At 42.7% G+C, this 23,239-nt stretch overlaps 1 protein-coding gene across 2 annotated transcripts in view; it reads left to right on the top strand.

The window, feature by feature from the left end:
• The window catches only part of BRPF3 (bromodomain and PHD finger containing 3), a 211,406-nt gene that overhangs the window by 12,685 nt on the left and 175,482 nt on the right, over window positions 1-23,239 (top strand). For both annotated transcript variants that reach the window (XM_075853547.1, XM_075853546.1), the window contains exon 3: window positions 17,025-18,421. In XM_075853547.1, coding sequence (XP_075709662.1) covers window positions 17,043-18,421 — 1,379 coding nt within the window. In that variant the 5' untranslated portion in view covers window positions 17,025-17,042. The remainder of the gene's footprint in view (window positions 1-17,024; window positions 18,422-23,239) is intronic.

Raw genomic sequence — 23,239 nt, 5'->3', positions numbered from 1 at the left:
ATGTTTTTTCTGTAGACAATGCAGCTTTCTATTTTTTTTTTTTTTGATAACATAGATTTACCCTAAAATAGACCTTTTATTTGTGATAATCATTGTCTACCGTAAATTTTAATATATTACATGTCTATATTACGGTAATTGGGTCAGCGCCAGCGGTACAACAATGATTTGCGGGGGTGGGGGAACGTTCTTGCACTTTACTTTACTTTTATTTTTTTTATTACTACGTTTATATATATTTTTTTCTTTCTTTTACACCATGCTTTTCCACTGTAACTGGAGCTGCACAGCAGCCACAGTTACAGGGGAAATCAGCCCTCTCATAGTGATGATTGTCACTGATAGGGCTGTGCTGGGTCTTGTAAGACCCAGCAGCAGTCTGTCAGTAACGGCACCCAGCGATCTTGTGACCAGTCACATGAACACCGGGACCAATAGAGACAGCGGCGCGGCCGATGCCTCTATTCCTATACACAGCGTTCATTGAGCGCTGTGTACAAGTGATCAGCGAAAGCTGCTTCTATCTTCTCCTCAGGATCCCCGGCAGTCACTGACAGCCGGAGACCTGACATTCAGCTGCCCGATCGCTCGGGCAGCAAGTTAAAACCCGAGCTGTAAAAAGTCTATGGCGCGGGTTTTAAGGACCCTGACCGCTGGCCGTAAAAACGCAGCCAGCGGTCGGGAACCAGTTAAAATTAATAAGTTGCCTTAGAAAGAGTCTCCATGTAGGCCATGCCTTATTCATACATTTCCAATTTCCAAGAGGAATATCACAACACTGTGTTCTAAGTAAAAATGCTCTAGACTTCTCATGGGGAATACAATGATTTACAATAACAGACATGTCAGGAGAAGTGACCGATCCTCTGTAAATCTAGTTACTCACAGGTGACAACCTCTCTGATTGTATACAGTGTCCGCAAAACAATGCCTGCCTTAGTGCTGCCAAAATGATGCTGGTCACAGTGCCATTAACAGTGCCAGAAAATGTTTCCATAACGGTACCAGTGAGCACTCATAAGAGAGCAAGCCACAGAGCCCACACAACTGTGCCACTCACAGGGCCACAATATTCGTGGCAGTCACAATGTGACTGACACAGGGCACCAAAAACAGAACCAGCCACACTAACACTATATAAATGGCAGCCACTGTATCCTATTGCCAACTTAGCCCATATTTGTGCCAACTGTAGTAATAGTGTCCCCTAAAGTGTCAACCACATGCTCTATCTTCTTACCTAGAACAGATAGCCAGCTGCCAGTACAGGCAAAAAGGCTGGTTGTGTAGGACAGTCATTGTCACTCTGACTACGCGCCAAATATTGTGTGAGCCCAGCCTTATGTGTCTGGGTAAGTGAATGCCCAGGGTGAGGTTTAAGGTGTATAGCAGCTCCCTATTGACTGACTCCTTGTACTGTAGATACACCACTATCATAGCAGTAATCCTATATTTGAAAGTGTAGAAGCCCTGTGCATATGGAATTTATTACACAGCAATTCTGTTAACTGTTCACATATGGATAGAAAAGTTCTGTACATTTAGCAGAATAGCCATCAGTTTTAGAGGCTCTAGTTCTGAAAAGTTCCCCCTGACCTTTGGATAGTTGTTAGAACTGCAGTTCATCAATGCCTGTACTGACCACTCTCCAGCTTGAAGTTATGATTCCGTGCAGTCTCCCCTGTATCACCCCCAAGTCTTATCACCTGCCGTCATCTCACGTTTATACTGCTGTCAGTTACTGTACCTCACATTCTGAGGAGAAAATCGTGAGTTTGTTAATATTACTTAAAAAAATTACATATATACTGTATATGAACAAATCTGAATATATAGAGGGATAGATGAAAAAAATATATATATTTATACAGTGTGTACACACAAACACACGTGTGTGTGTGTGTGTGTGTATGTATGTATGTATGTATGTATATATATATATATATATATATATATTTCAGGACGGAGATCATGCTGGCTTTTAGGGAATTTTATTTGTTTTCAATAACTTATTTCAGTGACAGGCTGTCGCATTAATTACAAGCCCAGAGACCACTTTCGTTGGGGTTCGGTTTCTCCACCGTGTCCGCAGCTGTCTAGTAACAGTACGGTCACTGGCTTCTGCAGTGGCATCGGCTGCCGGCACAGCTTTAAAGTACTCCCTGTTATTATATTACTACCTATGAGGCTATTTTCACATGACGTGAAAAAAAAGGCAGTTAAAAAACAGATCAACTGTCAGTTTTTCATAGCGGTTTAACATCAATGTTTCTCAAAATTTGAATCTATTAATCGTCCGTCTGACCGATTTTAATCACCATTTGCCATCGTTTTTTTATGGCCGTTAAAACAAAAAATATGGGTGCATTTTATTTGATAGTTTTTTTTGTCTCAACCCCCTGAAAACACCACAGTGTCCATGTAGATAGTGCACACACACAGGGCCATAGTGTCCCCTGTAGGTAGTGCCCATGCAGATAGCGCCGCCACACCCCACTGTAGATAGCGCCACCTAGCCACGGACAGAGACGTCAGGGGCTCTCTAGGAGCGAAATCCCCGGCCAGATCACTCTGACCGGGGATTCCGCTCCTAGAGCGAGCTTAGGTGGCGCTTTCTTCAGGGGGATGGTGCTTTCCACACATTTGGCACATTTTACATTGGGGATGGAGATATCTACTGAGAGAATGGCGAGACATCGGGTATAGTGCTCTGACCGGGGATTCCGCTCCTAGAGGGAGCTTAGATGGCGCTATCTACAGACTGGTTCATAGGCAGTTGAACGTCATGAAGGGGTTTATAACCACCCTAGATGTCTGAGCAGATGTGCTCTCCTGAACTCCCTACAAAATCTAAAATCCTGAATTTTCTTTGCCATCCTGTCTGAAGTTTATAGGACTGAGCCTTGTATTTCCTCCTCCCGCACTGTCAGGGCCGGTTTTAGACAAAGTGTGACCCTGGGCAAAGTTAAAAGTGAAGCCCCAAATGCTGAATTATTGTATCAATAATGTAGTCTATTCAGAAGAGAACTGCATCGCTGTTTTTTGCGCGTCTAGGAGTGTTGCAAGCCCCAAAATTTTATATATATATATATATATATATATATATATACAGTTATTAAATCAACCCACATTAGTAACAGTATTCAGGTAATATTTTAAACACAACTCACTATTATAGGACCAATATTACCAATAATAACACAATATAAGGTCCAAATAGTACCGCCTCACTATAACCACAAAGTGACTGAATAATACCCCCACGCTGTTACTGAATAAAAACCACTAAACAAAGACCAATATTCCCTCCATATAGTGGTAGATGCCAGTTATACACAGGAGCTGTGCAGTCGATATAAGTGATTACAACATGTTTTTATCCAGTGACTCTCAGGTGATTTTTTTCTCTGATTAGTCGTTCACTTTCCATTTTTTACTCCAACTGACCCACACAACTCTGAAGTCTAATTCCAGCCTTGTCTCTGCAGAATTTGACACACAGACATGTTGATTTCTCGTATTTCCAGCACCCTTCCCACCTATAACCCATCCTCTAAATAAACTCGTAATCCGCAGTGCCCCAGATGGTAATAATGATCCCTTAGTGATTGACACAATAAAAGTGCCTCATCAGTAACCGTGCAAAACCAGAAAGACCCGGGTAGTTTGGTATATGAATGAATCAGAAAACTACTAATGTGCCTTAGGCACAATGAAACCCTGATTTCCAACTACTTGAATAATAAAGTAAAGAAATAAAATTAATACCTTTATTATTCAAGTAGTTGGAAATCAGCGTTTAATTGTGCCTTAGACATATTAGTAGTTTTCTGATTCATCAGTAACAGTGTCCCCTTTGAGCCCCCACACAATAATGCCCCTGTAGTTGGTGCCAATGTAGATAGTGCCACAGCCCCCCTTTTGTAGATGGTGCCACACAGCCCCACAAACAAAAAATTTGTACTCCACTAGCCCTGTTGCGACGGACAGAGCTGCTCCAAAGCCTCGAGACGCCGAGACGGGACCCATGCGTGATCCAGGGACATCATCACGCTGGCCTGCACATGGATTTGACCCAGCATTTTATAGGCTGCAGGCTTAACGTGGCCTGTAGCCTATAGTATTCAATTGTATCTGCAGGATGCAGAAACAATTGAATGTGGCAGCCGCTAGCACTGGGGCCCTCCTGTTGCTAGCGACAACACCGGACATGAGGGAGCTCGTGCCACCAGTCCCATAAATGTTATGTGCCGCACAGGCCCGTCATGCCGCGGGCCCCATAGCAGCTGCTATGGCTGTTCTAGTGCCTCCACTGGGCAGAGGGCCCTGAGAGGATGGGTGCTCTGGGCAATTGCCCAGTTTGGCACACCCCCCCTTCGCCGGTCCTGCTCACTGTAGACCTGCTGGATAGACCTATTTCTGCCCAAGGAAACCTGCTATTTGGGTACTAAGCAGAACCTAGACCCTCCCTATCTGGAATTGGCGCTCCATGTTCAGGATGTTTTTTTTTCTTTTTTTAACTCTATATTGGCTATGTCAGGTCTATACACGGAGTGTATGGTTGTGTGTATTGGATGTCTCTGCTTCCACCCCTACCCCAGATGGTCTCTGTTTTTTCAAACTGTTTTTCTATTTCTTTCCTAATTGGAACGATTTGTATTTTCACCTGGATTGTCCGAGGTGCTAACTCTAGGTTTAAATGTGCCTTAGTGTTTGTTTCTAATAAGAATTATTCCCCCCACATTGTATGTTTAGAAAAAAGACAGGTTATTAGACAAAAAATCTGCTAAAGCGAGCCTAGACTACTGAAGGCTTTCATGCCTCATATTCAAATATTTGCATAGGGGTTTAAATTCTAGTCACTATATCCTTTCCATTGGAGATCGTTTTAGTCGCTATGTAATATTAAATTGCTGAGTTGGTAATTTTTTTTTAAAAGGTATCTTTATTAAGACCTCCTATTTAAACAGCGGTACAAAATGGAGAAGTAGAAAACAATGTTACTTACAGCAAATAGCATAGCAGTACCAAGAGTACAAGGTCAATTTTTAACAAAAACATACGGATATAAAACTACACATATCAGTAAGTGTATATATAATAGAAAACGAAAACTGAACAAACAGCCTTTCTAGGGCTGGGTGATTAATCAAATTAATTCTGTTTTCTAACTGAATCGATTCTGTTTTGGCGCCGTCACGCCGAGCTGCAAGGGGAAGCTCTGCCCCACCGCCTCCTGGTCTGCCCCGTCCTGTCTCTGCTTCCCCATGGATCTGCTGTTCTGTACCGAACAAAATGATACAGTACGGAACAACAGTTCCGTTGGGAAGCAGACACTCCTAGTATATAGCCGCTCCACTGCTCCCTGCTGTAGATAGCACCCCCCTTGCATATCCCACCACCACCCCCCCTTGCATATCCCCTACCTTGTAGATCGCAGCGCCCCCTCCCTTGTAGATCGCAGCGCCGGTGCGATCTACCAGGAAGGGGGTTTGCGATCTACTAGGGAGGGGGGTTGCGATCTACCAGGTAAGGGGCTTCCTTGTTGATCGTGCCACTGTAGCTCCCACTTGGAGCTGAATCCCCGGCCAAAGCGTCGGCAATCTCTGGCTGGGGATTCATCTCCTAGTGCCAGTTACAGCGGCGCAATCTACAAAGGATGGGGGTTGCGATCTACAAGGGGGGGGTGCTGTCTGCTAGGGGTGTGGCACTATACATGGGCACTGTGGCACTATATTGGGGGGGTGGTACAATGTGGGCACTGTGGCACTGATGTGGGAACTGGCACTATGTGGGCAGTGGGGCACTATCTACATGGGCACTGTGGCACTATCTACATGGACGCTGTGGTGTTTTCAGGGGATTGGGACAAAAAACCCTGACATGAAATTCATCTTGAATCTCTGTCTTTGTCCGTTTTTCATGGCTGAAAAACAGAGACAGACTGGAAATGTTTTTAATGGCCATCTTTTTTCACTGTCGTGTGGCTGTAGCCTAAATGACTATGATGCCAGGAGTCCCGTTCACATGTTCCGTGGTCGGACTGGGAAATCCAGCGGACACACGAATCGTTTTTCATGGTCGTGTGAATTGGGCCTTAATGTAATTTATTTAAAACCCCATCGTGGAGCCGTTAGTGCACAGGGTTTCTTAGACTTCAGACACTAATGTAACACCTCCTCAGAGTGCCCTTTCAGCGCTATCGGCCTAGCACTGCTGCAATTTACACTCCTTTCACCTGCAATGTGAAAGTCCGGCTGAGGTGGTGATGGGCAGAGGTTGGATGTTAGTGCATGCAGTATATAATTGATTATAGATTCTGTTAACCTGTTCCCTGCCAGGAACACAGAAGTTATAATCAATTAGATAGACATTTTTCCAATTCTATTTATGATTAAAAACAGTATTTGCAGAGGATAAAAGTTGTGAAGTTACATACAATAATTATAGCAATATATTAAAAAGTTATTTCTATAAAGAAAATTTATTAAATTCTCTCTTTTGTATTACTGTTAAACCGAAAAAAATAAGAAAATCGAGATTCAGATCGAAAAATAGGCCAAAGTGTTAAAAAAAAAAAAAAATCTAGATTTTATTTTTGGGCAAAATCGCCCAGCCCTAAGCCTTTCCTTATCAGAAGAAAATGTGAGCTAAAATTTAGATGAGGACCAGTCAATAGCAGCAGTTAACGGGGGACCGGAGAGCGACGTCAGCCAATTCCAGGCCCAAACAATCTGAACAATAGAAATTTATGAGCTAGTATGAGGGTTGGTTGGCTCTTGGATAAGAGCTCCACACTTTCAGAAATTTATCAGGGCACCCACGTGCTTCATAAGTGAGCTTGAAGGGAATTCCCCAAAAAAAATTCAAGCACGTTGAATCAAGGTGAATCAGCAGAAGAAACCTGACTCACAGCTGCTTGATTAAGCTCCCCATGTACATCAATAGTAAAGCGTGCTGTTAGTACAAAAAAAGCGCTTCGCGAGCGTTGTTGAAAAAACGCGTTGCGTAAAAGAGGCGTCTAATCAATTCTTTGGTGTGTAAAATGCTCAATGTTCCCATAGTCAATGGGAGTCCTAATTATGTGCCAAAAAGCGCGCATATAACCCGTGAAAGAAGGGAGAAGACAGAAGTCTGCTGTAGGTACGTTTTTGTTTGGACTACGTCGATCTACGTTTTTGTTTTTTTTCGAATAAATTAGTTACCGAGGATTGTATGGGGAGTTTTATGTAAATAAAAAATATCTTGTAAGGGTGTATTCACACACTGCGGTTTTGAAACATTTTCGCCGTGCGGCAGAAAATCTAATGGAAAAAACGACCGAAAAACACATGCATTTTTCGATGTGCTTTTTAGCCACGTGGGAAAAATGCGGCAAAACCGCACTGTGTGTATACACCCTTAGGCCCTGCTCACACAGGTTTTTTTTGCAGGCAGAAAAAAAAATTGCCTCCTATCTCCTTCCGTAATTTGAGGTCGATTTTGAACTACCTGCGCTTTTTTGTTCAGTTTTCGGTGCGGTTTTTGCCCGCGGCCATTAAATCGAATGCAAGGACAGTGGGCAAAAAAGGCACGAAAAATGCTTGGAAACGAGCGCCACGTGTTTTTTTTTTTTTTTTCTGCCTCCCATTAATTTCCGTAGGAGGTTAGAGCCGGAAGCTGCGCCAAGAAAGGTCACGCTGCTTTTTTTTTTCTTGCTAGCGGCCAAATCCGCCCGGGAAGAAGACGCCTCTGCATCACATTGAAATCAATATGGGGCAATTTCAGGGGTTTTATGGCGCTGATTCTGACGCGGTTTCCACGCCAAAAACCTCTATGTGAACAGGGAGTTATGTGTCTGTGTTTTAATACTTTATTAGCACCTTCGTAATGGTAGTTGTCTGTTTGACAACATCCATTGCGAAGGCCAATAAAAAGGCTAGCAGTAACCTCCCCCCCCCCCCCCCCCATTATTACCCCAGTACCCACCGACCACCAGGGGTGTCGGAAAGTAAAATCCGGTACCCGGCCATTGGTACCGATGGTCGGGCACCTGGGTGGCCGCAGGCTAATATTATTAGGCTGGCAAGGGCCAAAATCAGTGGCCCTTCCCATCCTTGTAATGCTAGCCTGCTGCTGCTATGTTGTATCTGGCTGGTAATGAAAATGAGGGGGCCCCCTCATAATTTTCATCAATTATTTATTGATTTTTAAAAATAAAAGAAACTACGTTGCCACCCCCGTTTTTCATAACCAGCCAGAAACCATAAAGCAGCCGCAGCCTAGCATTACATGGGTGGGAAGGGCCACAGTAAATTAGGTATCGCCGGAATCACATTGACCCGCAGGATAAAGTTAACATATAGTTTATAACGCATGGTGAACGCTGTATAAAAAAAAAATAAAAAAAACAATGCCAAAATTGCAGTATTTTGGTCACCTTACCTCCCAAAACATAGGATTGAAAGTGATCAAAAAGTCGCATGTACCCCAAAATGGTACCAATAAAAACTATAGCTCGTCCCGCAAAAAAACAGCTAAGTCTATGAAATAATAAAATTAGTTAAGGCTCCAATAAGTCAGGAAATAAAAATATGCGGTTGTGCAGGCCCGAGGGGAACATTGCTTCTGTTTCAAGAGGCGAATTATCAAGGCCCTAAAATTAGGGAACTAGGAAGGGGAGGGCCCAAACATATCTGCTGGAAGCGAGGGCGCCCGTATTCTACCAGGACAACACTTCCCAGAAAAATTACCCAAACTGAAAAGGTGCTGAGTATGGATCAAAAAGGGGATAAGGAAGGATATTTATCAGTGCGACACTGGCCTGTGCAGAAAGGATTGCTTCACAGCATAATACACATCTATGGATTATTTTACTGTTTTGTTTTTTTTTAACCCAATTATTATAGCACCTGACTATGCCCCTAATGTACTCTGCCCAGCTTACATATTCTCCTACATTATAAACGGAAACACTAGCAATACTCAAAAAATCTACTACCAGGCAAAATCCACGCTCCAAAAGTCAAATGATGCTCCCTCCCCTCTGAACCCTACAGCATGCCCAAACAGCTGTTTACTTCCACATATATGGCATCGCCATACCCGCGAGAACCCTTTTTTTTTTTTTAAACCGCATTCTTATTGACACATTTTGTTTTAAACAGAGAAAAAGATCACATAGAGTATGCTTCATAGTTGAACATCACTCAAACTTCAAAATAAAATAAAAACATGGCATATAACCAGGTTCACATAGTATATGAAGAATCGTACTTCCCCCTACCCCTGAACACGGCTTTGGCAAATAAAAGTAAACCGCGCATAGAATTAACCAGAGCTAAAGATCTCCCCCCTGCAATCTCCTTTCATGACCGGAGTTGTAACCCCCCCAGAGTGCCTGTCAGAAGTACCTTATGATAACAGGCGGTATTCCTAAAAGGCGTAACAATCACCACTGCCTCGGCAGCTGTGCATTGTGATTCAGTAAACATTCGCCACTTAGCAAATAGTTTCTCAGCTCCCACTTCTTTCCGTCTTTCCAACTCTACTCGCTCAAGACCTAATAACGGTTTCAATTGTAATACGATCATGTGAAGACCCGGGGTGTCAGCGCCCAGCCATCTACAGAGAAGACACCTTAAGGCCACCAGTAAAATTGTGTGTACCAAGGAGGGAGGAGATCTCGTCTCCCGACTGCCTTCAACTTCTGGGGGTCGCGCCTGATGACACAACATTGATTGGGGCGTCATAGGAAGTTTCGCCTTCCAATGATCTAAGATATATTTGTGCACCATCAGCTAGTATCGTTTAGTACGAGCACAATTCCATATTCCATGCCAAAGATTCGTCAATGGGGTGTTACACTTAGGGCAGGCAGGGATGTGATCAGGGAATGACGGAGAAGGTAAGATATCAAAGCCATATATTGCTGAATTAACTTAAAGTAGGTTTCCCTCCATCTCTCATTCAAGATGACCGTCTGTATCGTCTCCAAACCTTCCAATGTGGTCTCCCCTATGTCCGGATCCTGAGTCCACTTTCCCCAAGCTTTGAACATAGATCTGTGACGTGTTCGGATAAAACAGTCCCCAAGTGCTCTATACAGCATCGAAATAGTCACCCGATGAAACGTTGGACCTATGACCTCGTCCAGAGTATGTGTGGTGGCTTCTTTAGACAAATCCCTTAACCTAGATGTACAAAGTGAATGCACTTGGAGAAGATTACCATCTGAGGACCTTAGTTTGGCCATGATTTCAGACGCAGTAAGCCATCTCTTGTCTTCTACTTGTATAAGGTCACCTATGCATCTAATCCCTGTTGCCTCCCAAGAGGTAAAAATACCCCCTCTCTCTACTCCCGGCAAAAATTCTAGATGTCCCCATAAAGGCATATGTTTAGAAAGTAAGTGAGGCAGGCCAAAGAGTTTACGAACCGCTTTCCAAGCTAGGGCTGTATCCCTCAAGATAATCGAGGTTTTGAGACGATATGGAAGTGAAGCAACTTTACAATGCAATAAGGCTTTCAAATTCCAGGTTGAGGCATACGCCCCTTCCAGGTCTAAATTGGAATAATGACTAGATTCATGGAGGCAATCTACTACATGGCGAAAGAGACATATCACATTATATCCCCTGACACAAGGGAACTTCAGCCCCCCATCATGTTTACCTAGCATAAGTTTAGTGAGTGCAATGCGAGGCCTCTTGCCTGCCCATATAAATTTTGTAAATGCGGAATTCAATTTGGACACATCAACATGTTTAAGCAAAAGCGGGAGCGTTTGGAAGGGGTATAGAAGTCTAGAAAAACTGAACATCTTGATGAGATGGCATCTTCCCAAAAGGGACAACGGTAGCTGTCGCCATCTTGTGAGCTCCGCCTGTATTTTTTGAAGGAGCAGTGGATAGTTAAGGCCGTACAGGGTCTCCGGTACCTTCCCTATCTTAATGCCCAAATATGTAATACATTGCCTAGCCGGGTATATCCCACACCCCAAGGATTGCCAGAAGGTTCTAGGTAATGGTTGTCCCAATTCCAAAAGTTCAATTCTGTACACCGAGCATTGCCCAAATTCACGTAAAAAACGAAAAACAGGTAAATGCTTCTTGAGGATTTGACAGAAAAAGTATGACCATCAGCAAACCAAGCTATCATAACTGTCGAAGACCTCACCTGAATACCTTTAAACAATGCGGACTCCTCTAAAAACCTAGCCATAAGTTCCAATGCTAAATTAAATAAAAGTGGTGACAAGGGGCAACCCTGATGGGTCCCTTTATACAGTTGAAAGGGGGCTGAAAGAAACCCTGGGGTATGGATTCGAGCTTGGGGATTAGCATAGACACCCTTCAAAAAGATCCTAAAGGCTCCCTGGATATGCATCCTGTCAAGCACCATCCCCAGCCATTCCCACTGTATGTTATCGAAAGCCTTTTCTGCGTCCAACGACCAAGATCATGCCTAACCGCCTCTAACACAGTCAACACCTTTCGCAGATTTGCCACTGCTGCTCTACCCCTAACAAATCCCACTTGGGATCTTCCCACCAGTGCAGGCAAATATAAAGCCAAGCGATTTGCTAAAGTTTTGGAGAGTAATAACTGGTCTTGGTCTATCGGTGATATAGGGCGGTAGGACCCCAGGTCAAGAGGATCCTTCCCTTTATTGGGCAACACCTTTTTATATGCGCTATTTTGGCCTCAGCGGGGAATAGGCCTGATCTAAGTAAAGCGTTATAATAATCCACCAAGATGGGGCTAACTTCATCTCTTAAGGACTTAAACAATTCTCCCGTAAACCAATCCGGCCCCGGGGCTTTCCCATTCGATAGGGACCGTATGGTGCCCGTAAGTTCCTCCAATGTGACATCTTCGTTTAATACATCACACTGCTCCTGAGTGAGTCCAGGCAGGTTCACCTTCTCTAGGAATTCCCTACCTTTCTGTAAGTCAATGGGCGTGTCCGCATAAAGAGCTTGGTAATATGTGCGTAAAATGTTATTAATTGTTTTGGGATCCGAAGTAGAAACTCCATTCTTATCTTTAAGGGTTAATATGTTTGACGGTGTGTATCTACCCCGTGCCAGGCCCGCTTTATTGCCAAACCGAAAAAGATCAGCGTCAAATTGTAAATATTTTCTGTTTTGTCAAGCCACTTATCACATTGCAGCTTGGCTTCCCTCCATTTATCCCCCAGAGTCATGGTCGGGGATTGTAAAAATACAGTATATGCACACCTCAATCCCTCGCTTGTCGTCCTATACCCTTCAGTAGTCTTACGTTTAAGGATAGACATAAATTGCATAATCTTCCCTCGAATCACCGTTTTTGCGGTACGCCAATATAACGATGGGTCCGAACGATACGCTGCATTATCCCCATCAAATTCTATCCACCAACCCCTTAGCTTCTGTAAGAAACCCTCATCCTTGCCAGAAAGGAGGGGAATCTCCATATGAAGTCTGTCCCCTTAGCAACAGTATCGGCAAGTGTAAGTGTAATCGGGGAGTGATCAGAGATAACTAGGTCCTCAATTGTCGCGACCCGTAACTGGCGGGATAATGTATTGCTCACCAGTAGGTAGTCAATACGGGACCATGATTGATGGGCGTGCGAGTAATGTGTGAATTCCCTAGCATCAGGATGTAGACATCTCCAGGCGTCTGTGAGGGCAGTGTGTCCCCAAAAAATCTGACAGAATCAAATCCCTATGCCGATCTGAAATGGATATTGAGCTCCTATCCTCACTAGGAGACATTACAGTATTGAGGTCTCCCCCCCCCCCCCCCCTAGCACTAACAACCTTTTACGTTCCTGTTGGAGTTGAGTTTCCAACTGATGGAAAAAACGGGCATTGGCAGCATTAGGACCATAAACATTGTAGATACTGAGAGTTTCCCCTGCATGTTCCACCACTGGATGGATCCAACGGCCTCATCGTCACACTCCTGGGCCACTACAGTAAAGGCAAAATTTTTGTGCATCAGTATCATGACTCCCGCCTTTCCGTCTCTAGCAGCCGAGGCAAAAACCGGACCCACCCATAATTTTTGCATATATTTAAATTCTGGTTCAGCAAGTTGAGTCTCCTGTAAAAGGACTACATCCGGATGTAATCTTTTCAAGTGTCAAGAGTTTGGTCCTTTTATGTGGGGATCTAAGCCCTTTGACATTCCTTGAAACTATTTTCATGTAATTGGACTATGCATATAGTGATCTAAGGTGCACGAAAGCTGTGAGTGGTTCGGGAAGTTGGATCCATCTTTACAGAAAAGCCATGCATGAACATTAAATACATAACCAAAACCAGGCATAAAAAACAAAAACCGGATCAAAATCAACACTTAGACAAAAAGAAAAAGAAAGAACGCCCTTGCTAAGGGTATACGTAACCCTACTACCCATCGGCATAATGGACTTCACTTTTTTCTGGCGTGCAGAACATATCGCTCCCTCCCCCTCCTTCCCTGACCTGTAGAACAAAAAATAATATATATATATATATATATATATATATATATATATATATATATATATATATATATATATATATATATAAGACCATTGGCCCCTTACAATTGATAGACATTGTGTCATAAAACAGACAATATAGAATTAGATAAATTGAAAACAGAAAAAGTGTATCTCTACAAGGCAATCCTGTAAAAGAAAAAGTCGACCCAGTGATAACCTGTACAAGAGCTACCGGTTAACCGGCGTACAGCGCCTGCAGAAACTATCCCGTAGGATAAATTGGCCATGTAAATCTTTCAATCTGGAGATGGAAACCGGATTCGATCTCTCGGCCGTCTCTGTGGTTTAGGAGAGTCCACTCTTTTCCTTGATCCTTCTCTACGGGCCCTTTCAGGTCCGACCGACTACGTCTGGTATCTCTTGACTTGCGACGTGGACTGTGCTCAGGACTGGGTCGCGCTTCCTGTGGAGGGCGCCACCTACATAACTCCTCGAGTGCCTCCTCGGCTTCACTTGCTGAGGTAAACGCCTTGGTTTGTCCGTTCGCTTGAAACACCCATAGAATGGCGGGATATTGTAGATTAAAGCGTTGTTTAGCCTGCAATAAGGCAGTGCAGATCTTGCTAAAAGAACGGCGACGTTTTGCGACCTCCATGAAATAGTCCTCAAAAAGCAGAACCCTCATTCCCGTAATCTCCAAGGGTCAAGATCTACGGCGGTATGCCTTCACGAGTGCTACCTTATCATTATAATCAACTTCATTATGACTTGTCTGGTACGTGGTGGTCTATTGGCATCAGATGACGGAAGATTTCTCGAGTCTGGCCCCACTCTGCGCCCTTTCCACCCGGCACGGGCGTTGTAGACCTAGGGCTGCAGGTAATGCCCTCTCACATAGGCGCTGTAAATCAGAAGGAGCCGCCGTCTCTTGCAGCCCCACAATTCTAAAATTACTCCTCCTGGACCGGTTCACTAGATCCTCCACCTTGTCCCCCAATGGAGTAGTAGTAGACCACACCGCTGTAAGCGTAGTTTGCAAGCGCTCATTTTCATCCTCTAACAACGTTATACACTGTTCTAATTCTCCTGTCCTGGAGGTGATTTGTGCCAGATCCGCATGCATGCGGTTAAGAGAAGATTGTACCGTTTTTTGAAGGGCTTTTTGGAGGTGAGGAGCTACCCTTTTAGCCACTTCATGTGCCAGAGCCACATAGTCAACAGGTGCATGGGTAGATATGAGCTCTGCACTATATATAGATGGAGATTGGGGCTGCTGCATATCATCCTCCTGCGAGTACAGCGGGGGAGAAGTGGCGGGAAGCGCCGCCATCTTACCTCCCTTCTCAGTGGCCGGCTTCTATGCACTACAGAGGAGGTATCTCTCCATGCAGACAGCACTGGAGACGTCCCTGTGTGCGGGGCCAGTGTCTGCGACACGATGTTTGCCGCCGGAGCGACTATTGCAGGCTTTCAGGTCAGTCGGGAACGGGAGCTCCTTCACACGCGTCCTGCAGCGCCGGAAGTCCAGAACCCTTTTAACAATTTTTGGGATGTGTGTCTCCAGTGGCACAAGCTGGGCACGACATATTTGCCACTGAAATGGCATATCTAGGGACAAATTGAAATTTTTACTTTACACCATCCGCAGCGCAATCATTTATGCAAAAGTCCTGTAGGGTGAAAATGCTCACTACACCCCTTAATAAGTGACTTGAGGGGTGCAGTTTCCAAAATGGGGTCACTTCTCAGGGGTTTCTTTTGTTATTTCACATCAGTGCCTCTGCAATTGTGAACCAATATTTTGTAAATCACCGAATTAGGCCTCAATTTTACATGGTACTCTTTACTCCTGAGCCCTGTCAAATGTCCAGGCAAAATATTAGGGCCACATGTAGGGTGTTTCTAAAACCGGGAAACACAGCATAATAATTAGAGAGCTGTCTTGTTATGGTGGCACAAACTGGGCACCACAAATTGGCATATCTATGGAAAAAATCCCATTTCCCTTCTGCAACATCGAGTGCACACTAATTTCTGCAAAACACCTGCAGGGTTAACATACTCACGACACCCCTAGGTGAATACCTTGAGGAGTGTAGCTTCCAAAACGTGGTCACTTCTGGGGGGTTTCCTCTGTTTTGGTCCCACAGGGGCTTTGCAAATGCGACCGCGCCCAGAAACCAATCCAGCTAAATCTGCACTCCAATATGCGGTATTGCCTCTGGAGAAATTTCTTTGCTTTTTTTCCTTTAGTTCTTGTGGAAATGAAAAAAAAATTGCAAAACCTACATCTTCTTTGAAAAAAATGTAGATTTTAATTTTTACGACCTACTTCCAATAATTTCTGCAATGAACCTGTGTGGTCAAAATGCTCACTATACCCCTAGATAATTTCCTTGAGGTATGTAGTTTCCCAAATGGGGTCACTTTTGGGGGATTTCCACTGCTTTGGCACCGCAAGAGCCCTTCAAACCTGACATGGTGACGAAATTATATTCTAATATAAAAAGAAGGTACCAAAATCCTCTAGGTGCTCTTTTGATTCTGAGGCCGGTGCTTCAGTCTATTACCACACAAGGGCCACATGTGGGATATTTCCTAAAACTGCAGAACCTGGGCAATAAATATAGAGTTGCGTTTGTCTGGTAAAACCTTCTGTGTTACAAAAAAATGCATTAAAAATTAATTTCTACAAAAAGAAATGAAATTTGTAAATTTGCTTTAATTCCTGTGAAACATCTAAAGGGTTAAGAAACTTTCTAAATGCTGTTTTGAATTCCTCTGAGGGGTTAAGTTTTTAAAATGGGTGTGAGTTATTGGGGTTTTCTAATATATAAGGCCCTCAAAGCCACTTCAAAACTGAACTGGCCTCTGTAAAAAACAAAAACTTTTGAAATCTTGAAAATGTGAGAAATTGCTGGTAAAGTTCTAAGCCTTGTAACGTCCTAGAAAAATAAAGATGTTCAAAAAATGCTGAAAACATAAAGTAGACATATGGGGGATGTTAATTAGCAACAATTTTGTGTGGTATAACTGCCTGTCTTACAAGCAGATACATTTTAAATTTAGAAAAACACAAATTTTTGCAATTTTTCGATACATTTTGGTGTTTTTCACAATTAAATACTGAATGTATCGAGCAAATTTTGCCAGTAACAAAGTCCAATGTGTCACGAGAAAACAATTTCAGAATCGCTTGGATAGGTAAAAGCATTCTGAAGTTACCACATAAATTTAAACATGTCAGATTTGAAAAATGAGGCTCTGTCAGGAAGGTCAAAAGTGGCCAAAGAGGGAAGGGGTTAATGGAGAATCTACTTTATTTCTCAGAAAATCCCCAACAAAAATTCAGTAAGACGTCCTTTTTTTCCGAACATATGCTGATAAAGCAGTAGTTTGTAGTCTGTTGCAAAGGAGCATCAAAAACTAGCCTTATGCTTTGTCTGCAGTAGTATATTCATGTATAATTAGTTACAACGTGGTTAAAATTTTTGTTTCTGGATTTCGTAAACCGTTTTATACTAATCCTTATTCCTTGTGTTATATTACTTTACGTCTATCTTGCAGGAACTGTCACTTTCGGACATGAGAAAACCACGTCGTAAAGCACATCAAGATGTCAATGGGCCACAGTCTTCATCTCCTTGTTGTTTTTCATGTACCCCTACACGAGAGACTTTGACCTATGCTCAGGCACAGCGAATGGTAGATGTTGAGATTGAAGGGCGTCTTCACAGAATTAGTGTTTATGAATCTCTTCGGATTGTTTCAGAGGATGAGCTTACAGCTCAAGACATAACTGAGTGCAATAGCAATAAGGAAAACACCGAGTTAATTCTCTCTACCAATTGTCGGAAAAACGCCAGCAAAGGTAAAAAGCGTGAGCTTTGCCCAAAACATGCGGTGAATACGAATTTGGAACAACTACCACACCCTGTATTCCGTGTAGCAGAGCAAGTTTCTTTAGAAAATACACTGGAATCCCCTATTTTGCCTGACAAACTTTATCGCTATATTGAGCGCCCAGTGGAAGAGATAGAAAAAGATGTTGAGTATGATCTTGATGAGACTGATCTAGCCTGGTTGGAGATAATCAATGAGAAACGGGAGAATGATGGCTTTTCTACAGTACCTGCTGACACTTTTGAACATTTGTTAGATAGGTTGGAAAAGGAATCTTACTATCAAAGTCGCCGTGTTGGTATGACACAGTCATCTATTGATGAAAATGCATTTTGTTGTGTATGCCTGGATGATGAGTGCCATAACAGTAATGCTATATTATTTTGTGATATGTGCAATCTTGCAGTTCATCAAGAGTGCTATGGTGTACCATATATACCAGAAGGACAGTGGCTCTGCCGTTGCTGTTTGCAGTCACCATCAAAACCTGTTAGTTGTGTGCTTTGCCCAAACCAGGGTGGAGCTTTTAAACAGACTACTGATGGAAGATGGGCCCATGTAGTATGTGCAATCTGGGTTCCAGAGGTATGCTTTTCCAATACAGTGTTTCTGGAACCTATTGAAGGTGTGGATAATATCCCACCTGCTCGGTGGAAGCTGACCTGTTACCTTTGTAAACAAAAAGGACATGGTGCATCAATTCAGTGTCACAAGGTAAACTGTTATGCAGCATTTCATGTCACATGTGCACAGCGATCTGGGCTGTTTATGAAGGTGGAACCACTACGTGAAACTGGGCTTAATGGCACCACCTACACTGTGCGCAAGACTGCATATTGTGAAGCTCATCGCCCCCCTGGCACTCAACTGAAAGAGTCTATTAAAAGCTTTCTTGAAGTCAATGACCAGGACAGGATAATAAAAGATAAAGATGAAGGAAATAAGAAGAGGAGAAGTGGAAAGAAGTTCTTTGAGAAAATCTTTGAAAAGAACAACGTAGAACTTGTGCGTAGGAGAAGTCCTGTGCCACTTATGACTGTCATACAGATTCCTTTTTGTAGGTAAGGTGATATTGTTATTCATTTCAGCAATTATTCAGCTGATATGTTTTTATTCCCAGCTAAGCTGCCAAGCCAGAATTTAATTTTTTTACTACTACATTTTTATCAAAATTCCCCTGATCTTGTTAAAGTGTAACTAAACATCTCAAAAGTTTTGATTGGTGCGGGTCCAAGCATAGAGACCCCCACTGATCACAAAAATTGAAGAGGCAGTAGCGCTCAGGTGAGCGATGTGCCGCTTTTTGTTTCTTATCGGCTTTCTTTGGAAAGCCAAGCGAGCGGTGTACAGGCTCATAGCCTTTCTATTGAGCCTGTGCACCGCTGACTCTGCTTCCCAAGGAAAGCCAATCCGAAACTAAGCAGAAAAGCGCTCACTCGAGCGCTTCTGCCGCTTTGTTGCTTAGTTTTAGTAACTGGTGGGGGTCTCAGTGTTTGGACCCCCACCGATCAAAACTTCTGACATGTCAAATGTTTTTCGTTAACCTTTAACTCTTGCATTTACCTTTTGTGTGTATATTTTCCTCCAGTAGTTTTAACACTTATTTATTTCAATGATAATGTGATAAAGGGAACCCTTGTGGAAATAGATTTAATTTCTAATAAAATGTGGTCTGATTGATATCTAAATCACAATGCTAGACAAATGCAATCAAACTAAATTAATAACACACAAACCGTTGTACTGCTCATGGCTTTTATTTGAGCAAATTGAGTAAATATCCCAAGTGCAAAGATAAAAATTTGTAAAGGTTATGTACATCTTCGAAAGCTTGTTTCTTTTTTTTAAATTAAAATGGCAGTGTGTTTTGTGCAACTTTATAATTTAGTTCTTATTAAAAACAATTTTTGCTTTGAGCTACAGCTGCTCTGTATTCTGTATACAGAGCAGCTGCCTCTTGCTCTAAGACCTGAATATGTAAGGGTCCGCGGGTCTGACAGGTTCAGTGTCAGCGGATCCTGCGTGTCTGACACCCAGGATCCACCTGTTCTCTATCACATCTGAGACATGCAGGAACTGCTGAAACAGTCAGACTGGGTTCACACAACCTATTTTCAGACGTAAACGAGGCGTCATATGCCTCGTTTTACGTCTGAAAATAGGGCTACAATACGTCGGCAAACATCTGCCCATTCATTTGAATGGGTTTGCCGACGTACTGTGCAGACGACCTGTCATTTACGCGTCGTCGTTTGACAGCTGTCAAACGACGACGCGTAAAATGACTACCTCGGCAAAAAAGTGCAGGACACTTCTTTGCAATGTAATTTGAGCCGTTCTTCATTGAAGTCAATGAAGAGCAGCTCAAGATTTACGAGCGTCAAAGACGCCTCGCATAATGCGAGGAGCTTTTACGTCTGAAACGAGGCAGCTGTTTTCTCCTGAAAACAGTCTGTCTTTTCAGACGTAAAAGGCACTTCTCGTGTGCACATACCCTCAGTCCCGTGGACCTGACTGGTACAGCATTCAGCTTAAGATACAGCTGCTCTGTATTCAGAGCAGCTGTGTCTCAAAAAGTTAATACATTTTTTAATAAAAACTAATTCTAAAGTTGCACTAAACACAATTTACTTTTTATTTAAATAAATCCCCAAAAAATTTTTTCAAGGGTTTACAGGACCAAGCTCATTTTGGCCTTCAGGACCAGCCCCATTTTTTCACATTTGACGTGTCACTTTGTGGTAATAACTTTGGAATGCTTTTATCTATCCAAGCGATTCAAAGATTGTTTTCTCGTGACATATTGTACTTTAGCAGCAATTTCTCACATTTTTAAGAAAATTTCAAAAGACCTATATTTTCAGGGACGAGTTCAGTTCTGAAGTGGCTTTGAGGGGCCCATATATTAGAAACCCCCATAAAACACTCCATTCTAAAAACTGCACCCCTCAAAGTATTCAAAGCAGCATTCAGAAAGTGTCTTAATCTTGAGGCGTTTCACAGGAACCAGAAGCAAAGTAGAGGTGAAATTTACAAATTAAATATTTTTTTTTGCCAAAATTCATTTGTAATACATTTTTTTCTGTAACACAGAAGGGTTTACCCGAGAAATCCATCTCAATATTTATTGCCCTGATTCTGCAGTTTTTAGAAATATCCCACATGTGGCCCTAGTATGGTAATGGACTGAATCACCAGCCTTCGACGCAAAGGAGCATCTAGTGGATTTTGTGGTCTTCATTTTATTAGAATATATTTTAGGCACCATGTCAGGTTTGAACAGGTCTTGTGGTGCCAAAACAGTGGAAGTACCCTATTTTTGAAACGACACCCCTCAGGGAATTTATCTAGGGGTATAGTTAGCATTTTGTCCACACAGGTTTTTTGCTAAATTTGTTTGAATTAGTCTGTGAAAATGTCAATTTTCTTTTTTTCTGGAAAAACGTAGAATTTTCAAAAAAAAAAAACTATTACGGAAATACCCCACATGTGGTAATAAACTGCGGTTTGGACTCACGGCAGTGCTCAGAAGGGAAGCAGATTTTACTGGAATAGTTTTCAGTGCAATGTTGCATTTGCAACTCACTGGAGGGACCTAAACAGTGGAAATCCCCGAAAAGTGACCCCATTTTGGAAACTACACCCCTCAAAAAAAAAAATTCTAGTGGTATAGTTAGCATTTTTAACCCACAGGGTTTTTGCTGAATTTATTGGACTTAGTCTGTGAAGATGAAAATCTACTTTTTTCTGAAAAAACATAGAATTTTCTAACTTTTATAAGGAATAAAGGAGAAAAGCCCCTCAACATTTGTAAAGCAATTTATCAGATTACGGCAATACCCCATATGTGGTAATAAACTGCTGTTTGGACCCACGGCAGGGCTCAGAAGGGAAGGAGTGCCATTTGGATTTTGCAGCTCAGATTTTGCTGAATTGGTTTCTGGGGGCCATGTCGCATTTGCAGAGCCTCTGAAGTACCAGTACAGTAGACCTTCCCAGGTGTGATCCCATTTTGGAAACTATACCTCTCAAATAATTAAATTAGAGGTGTAGTGAGCATTTTGATGCCTCGGGTGTTATTTTATTAGAATTGGGCAGTGAAAATGAAAAATATGTTTTTTTACAATAACATGTAGATTTAGCTCATAATCTTTAATTTCCACAAGGAATACAGGAGAAAATACACCCCAAAATTTGTTACACAATTTTTCCTGAGGTAGGGAAATCCCCTATATATGGTTGTAAACTGCAATATGGACACAAGGCAAGGGTCTAAAGGGAAAAAGCGCAATTTAGTTTTTGGAATGTAAATTTTCCAAAATTGGTTTTAGGCACCATTTTGCATTGCGCTGAGGTATCAGTACAGTGAAAATCCCCAAGAAGTGACCCCTTTTAGGAATCTACACCCCTTAACCCCTTCCCCCAATTTCACGTACAGTTATGTGATGGGAACTGGTGTTTTCCCGCAATTCCACGTAACTGTACGTGAAAGTGGTGGAGCTGGCTCATGAGCTGAGCCAGCGACATCACCGCTGGGTGACAGCTGCATGTTACAGCTGGCACCCTGAGGTATCGGCAAGGACCGGAGCTAGCCTCCGATCTGACTGATTAACCCCTCACATGCTGCGTTCAATAGAGATCACAGCATGTGAAGAGTTTATAGCCACCGGCACCCCAGCAACGTGATCGCTGGGTTGCCGATGGCTGCAAAGTCGATCGGAGGCCTAATACTTACCTCCCGGTCTGCCAGTAATGGAATCCTCCTATGCCCAGTCGTCGGCGGGGCCCAGGAGGCTTCCGGTACCATCGGCAAGATGCTTCCGGCACAGAAGCTGAGCCGGCGTCATCAGCAGTGGGTGTCCACTGTATGTTACAGTGGACATCCCACTGTAAAGGCAGGAACCGGAGCCAGCTCCGATTCCTGCCATTAACCCCTTCAATGCAGCGATTCAATGCAATCGCTGCATCAAAGCGGTTTGTATGAAATCGGCAGCCTGCCATGCGATGGCAAGGCTGGCGACTGCTACCATGGCAACAGGAGGCCTAACAATGGCTTTCTATCTGCCATTACGGTTTAAAGTAATAAAATAAAACACAAATCTCCCTTTTTCCCTTATAAGTCATTTATTATTGAAAAAAATAATAAAGCCATACATATTTGGTATCGCTGTGACCTTAACGACCTGAACTATAAAAATATTATGTTATTTATTCTATACTGACATTATTGCTATTTTTTGGTCACTTTCTTCCAAAAATTTAAATAAAAAGTGATCAAAAAGTCGCATGTACCCAAAAATGGAACCTATAAAAACTATAACTCGTCTCGCTAAAAACAAGCCCTCATACAGCTCCGTCGACGAAAACATTAAAACCGTTATGGCTCTCACAACTTGGCGACAGAAAAAATCCATTCTCTTTACAAAAGTTATTTTATTGTGCAAAAAGTTGTAAAACATAAAGTCCTAGAAATTAGGTATCACGGAATCGGACCTAACCGCAGAATAAAGGTAACATGTAATTTATAACGCGTGGTGAACGCTGTATAAAAAGAACTAAAAACATATGCCAGAATTGCTGTTTTTTGGTCACCTTGCCTCCCCAAAAAAAAAGAATAACAAGTGATCAAAAAGTCGCATGTACCCCAAAATGGTACCAATAAAAACGAGAGCTCGTCCCGCCAAAAAAAACCAAAACAGCCCTCATACCACTACGTCTATGAAAAAATAAAATTTGTTAATTCTGTAATAAGTCAGGAAAGAAAAAATATGCAGTTGTGCCGGCCCGTGGGGAACATTTCTTCTGTTTCAAGTGGCGAATTATCAAGGCCCCTAAAATTAGGGAACCAGGAAGGGAAGGGCCCAAACATATCTGCTGGA

This window comes from Rhinoderma darwinii, chromosome 2 (assembly GCF_050947455.1).
Source record: "Rhinoderma darwinii isolate aRhiDar2 chromosome 2, aRhiDar2.hap1, whole genome shotgun sequence".
Classification (NCBI taxonomy): domain Eukaryota; kingdom Metazoa; phylum Chordata; class Amphibia; order Anura; family Rhinodermatidae; genus Rhinoderma; species Rhinoderma darwinii.
This window is presented reverse-complemented; position numbering and strand designations above follow the sequence as displayed.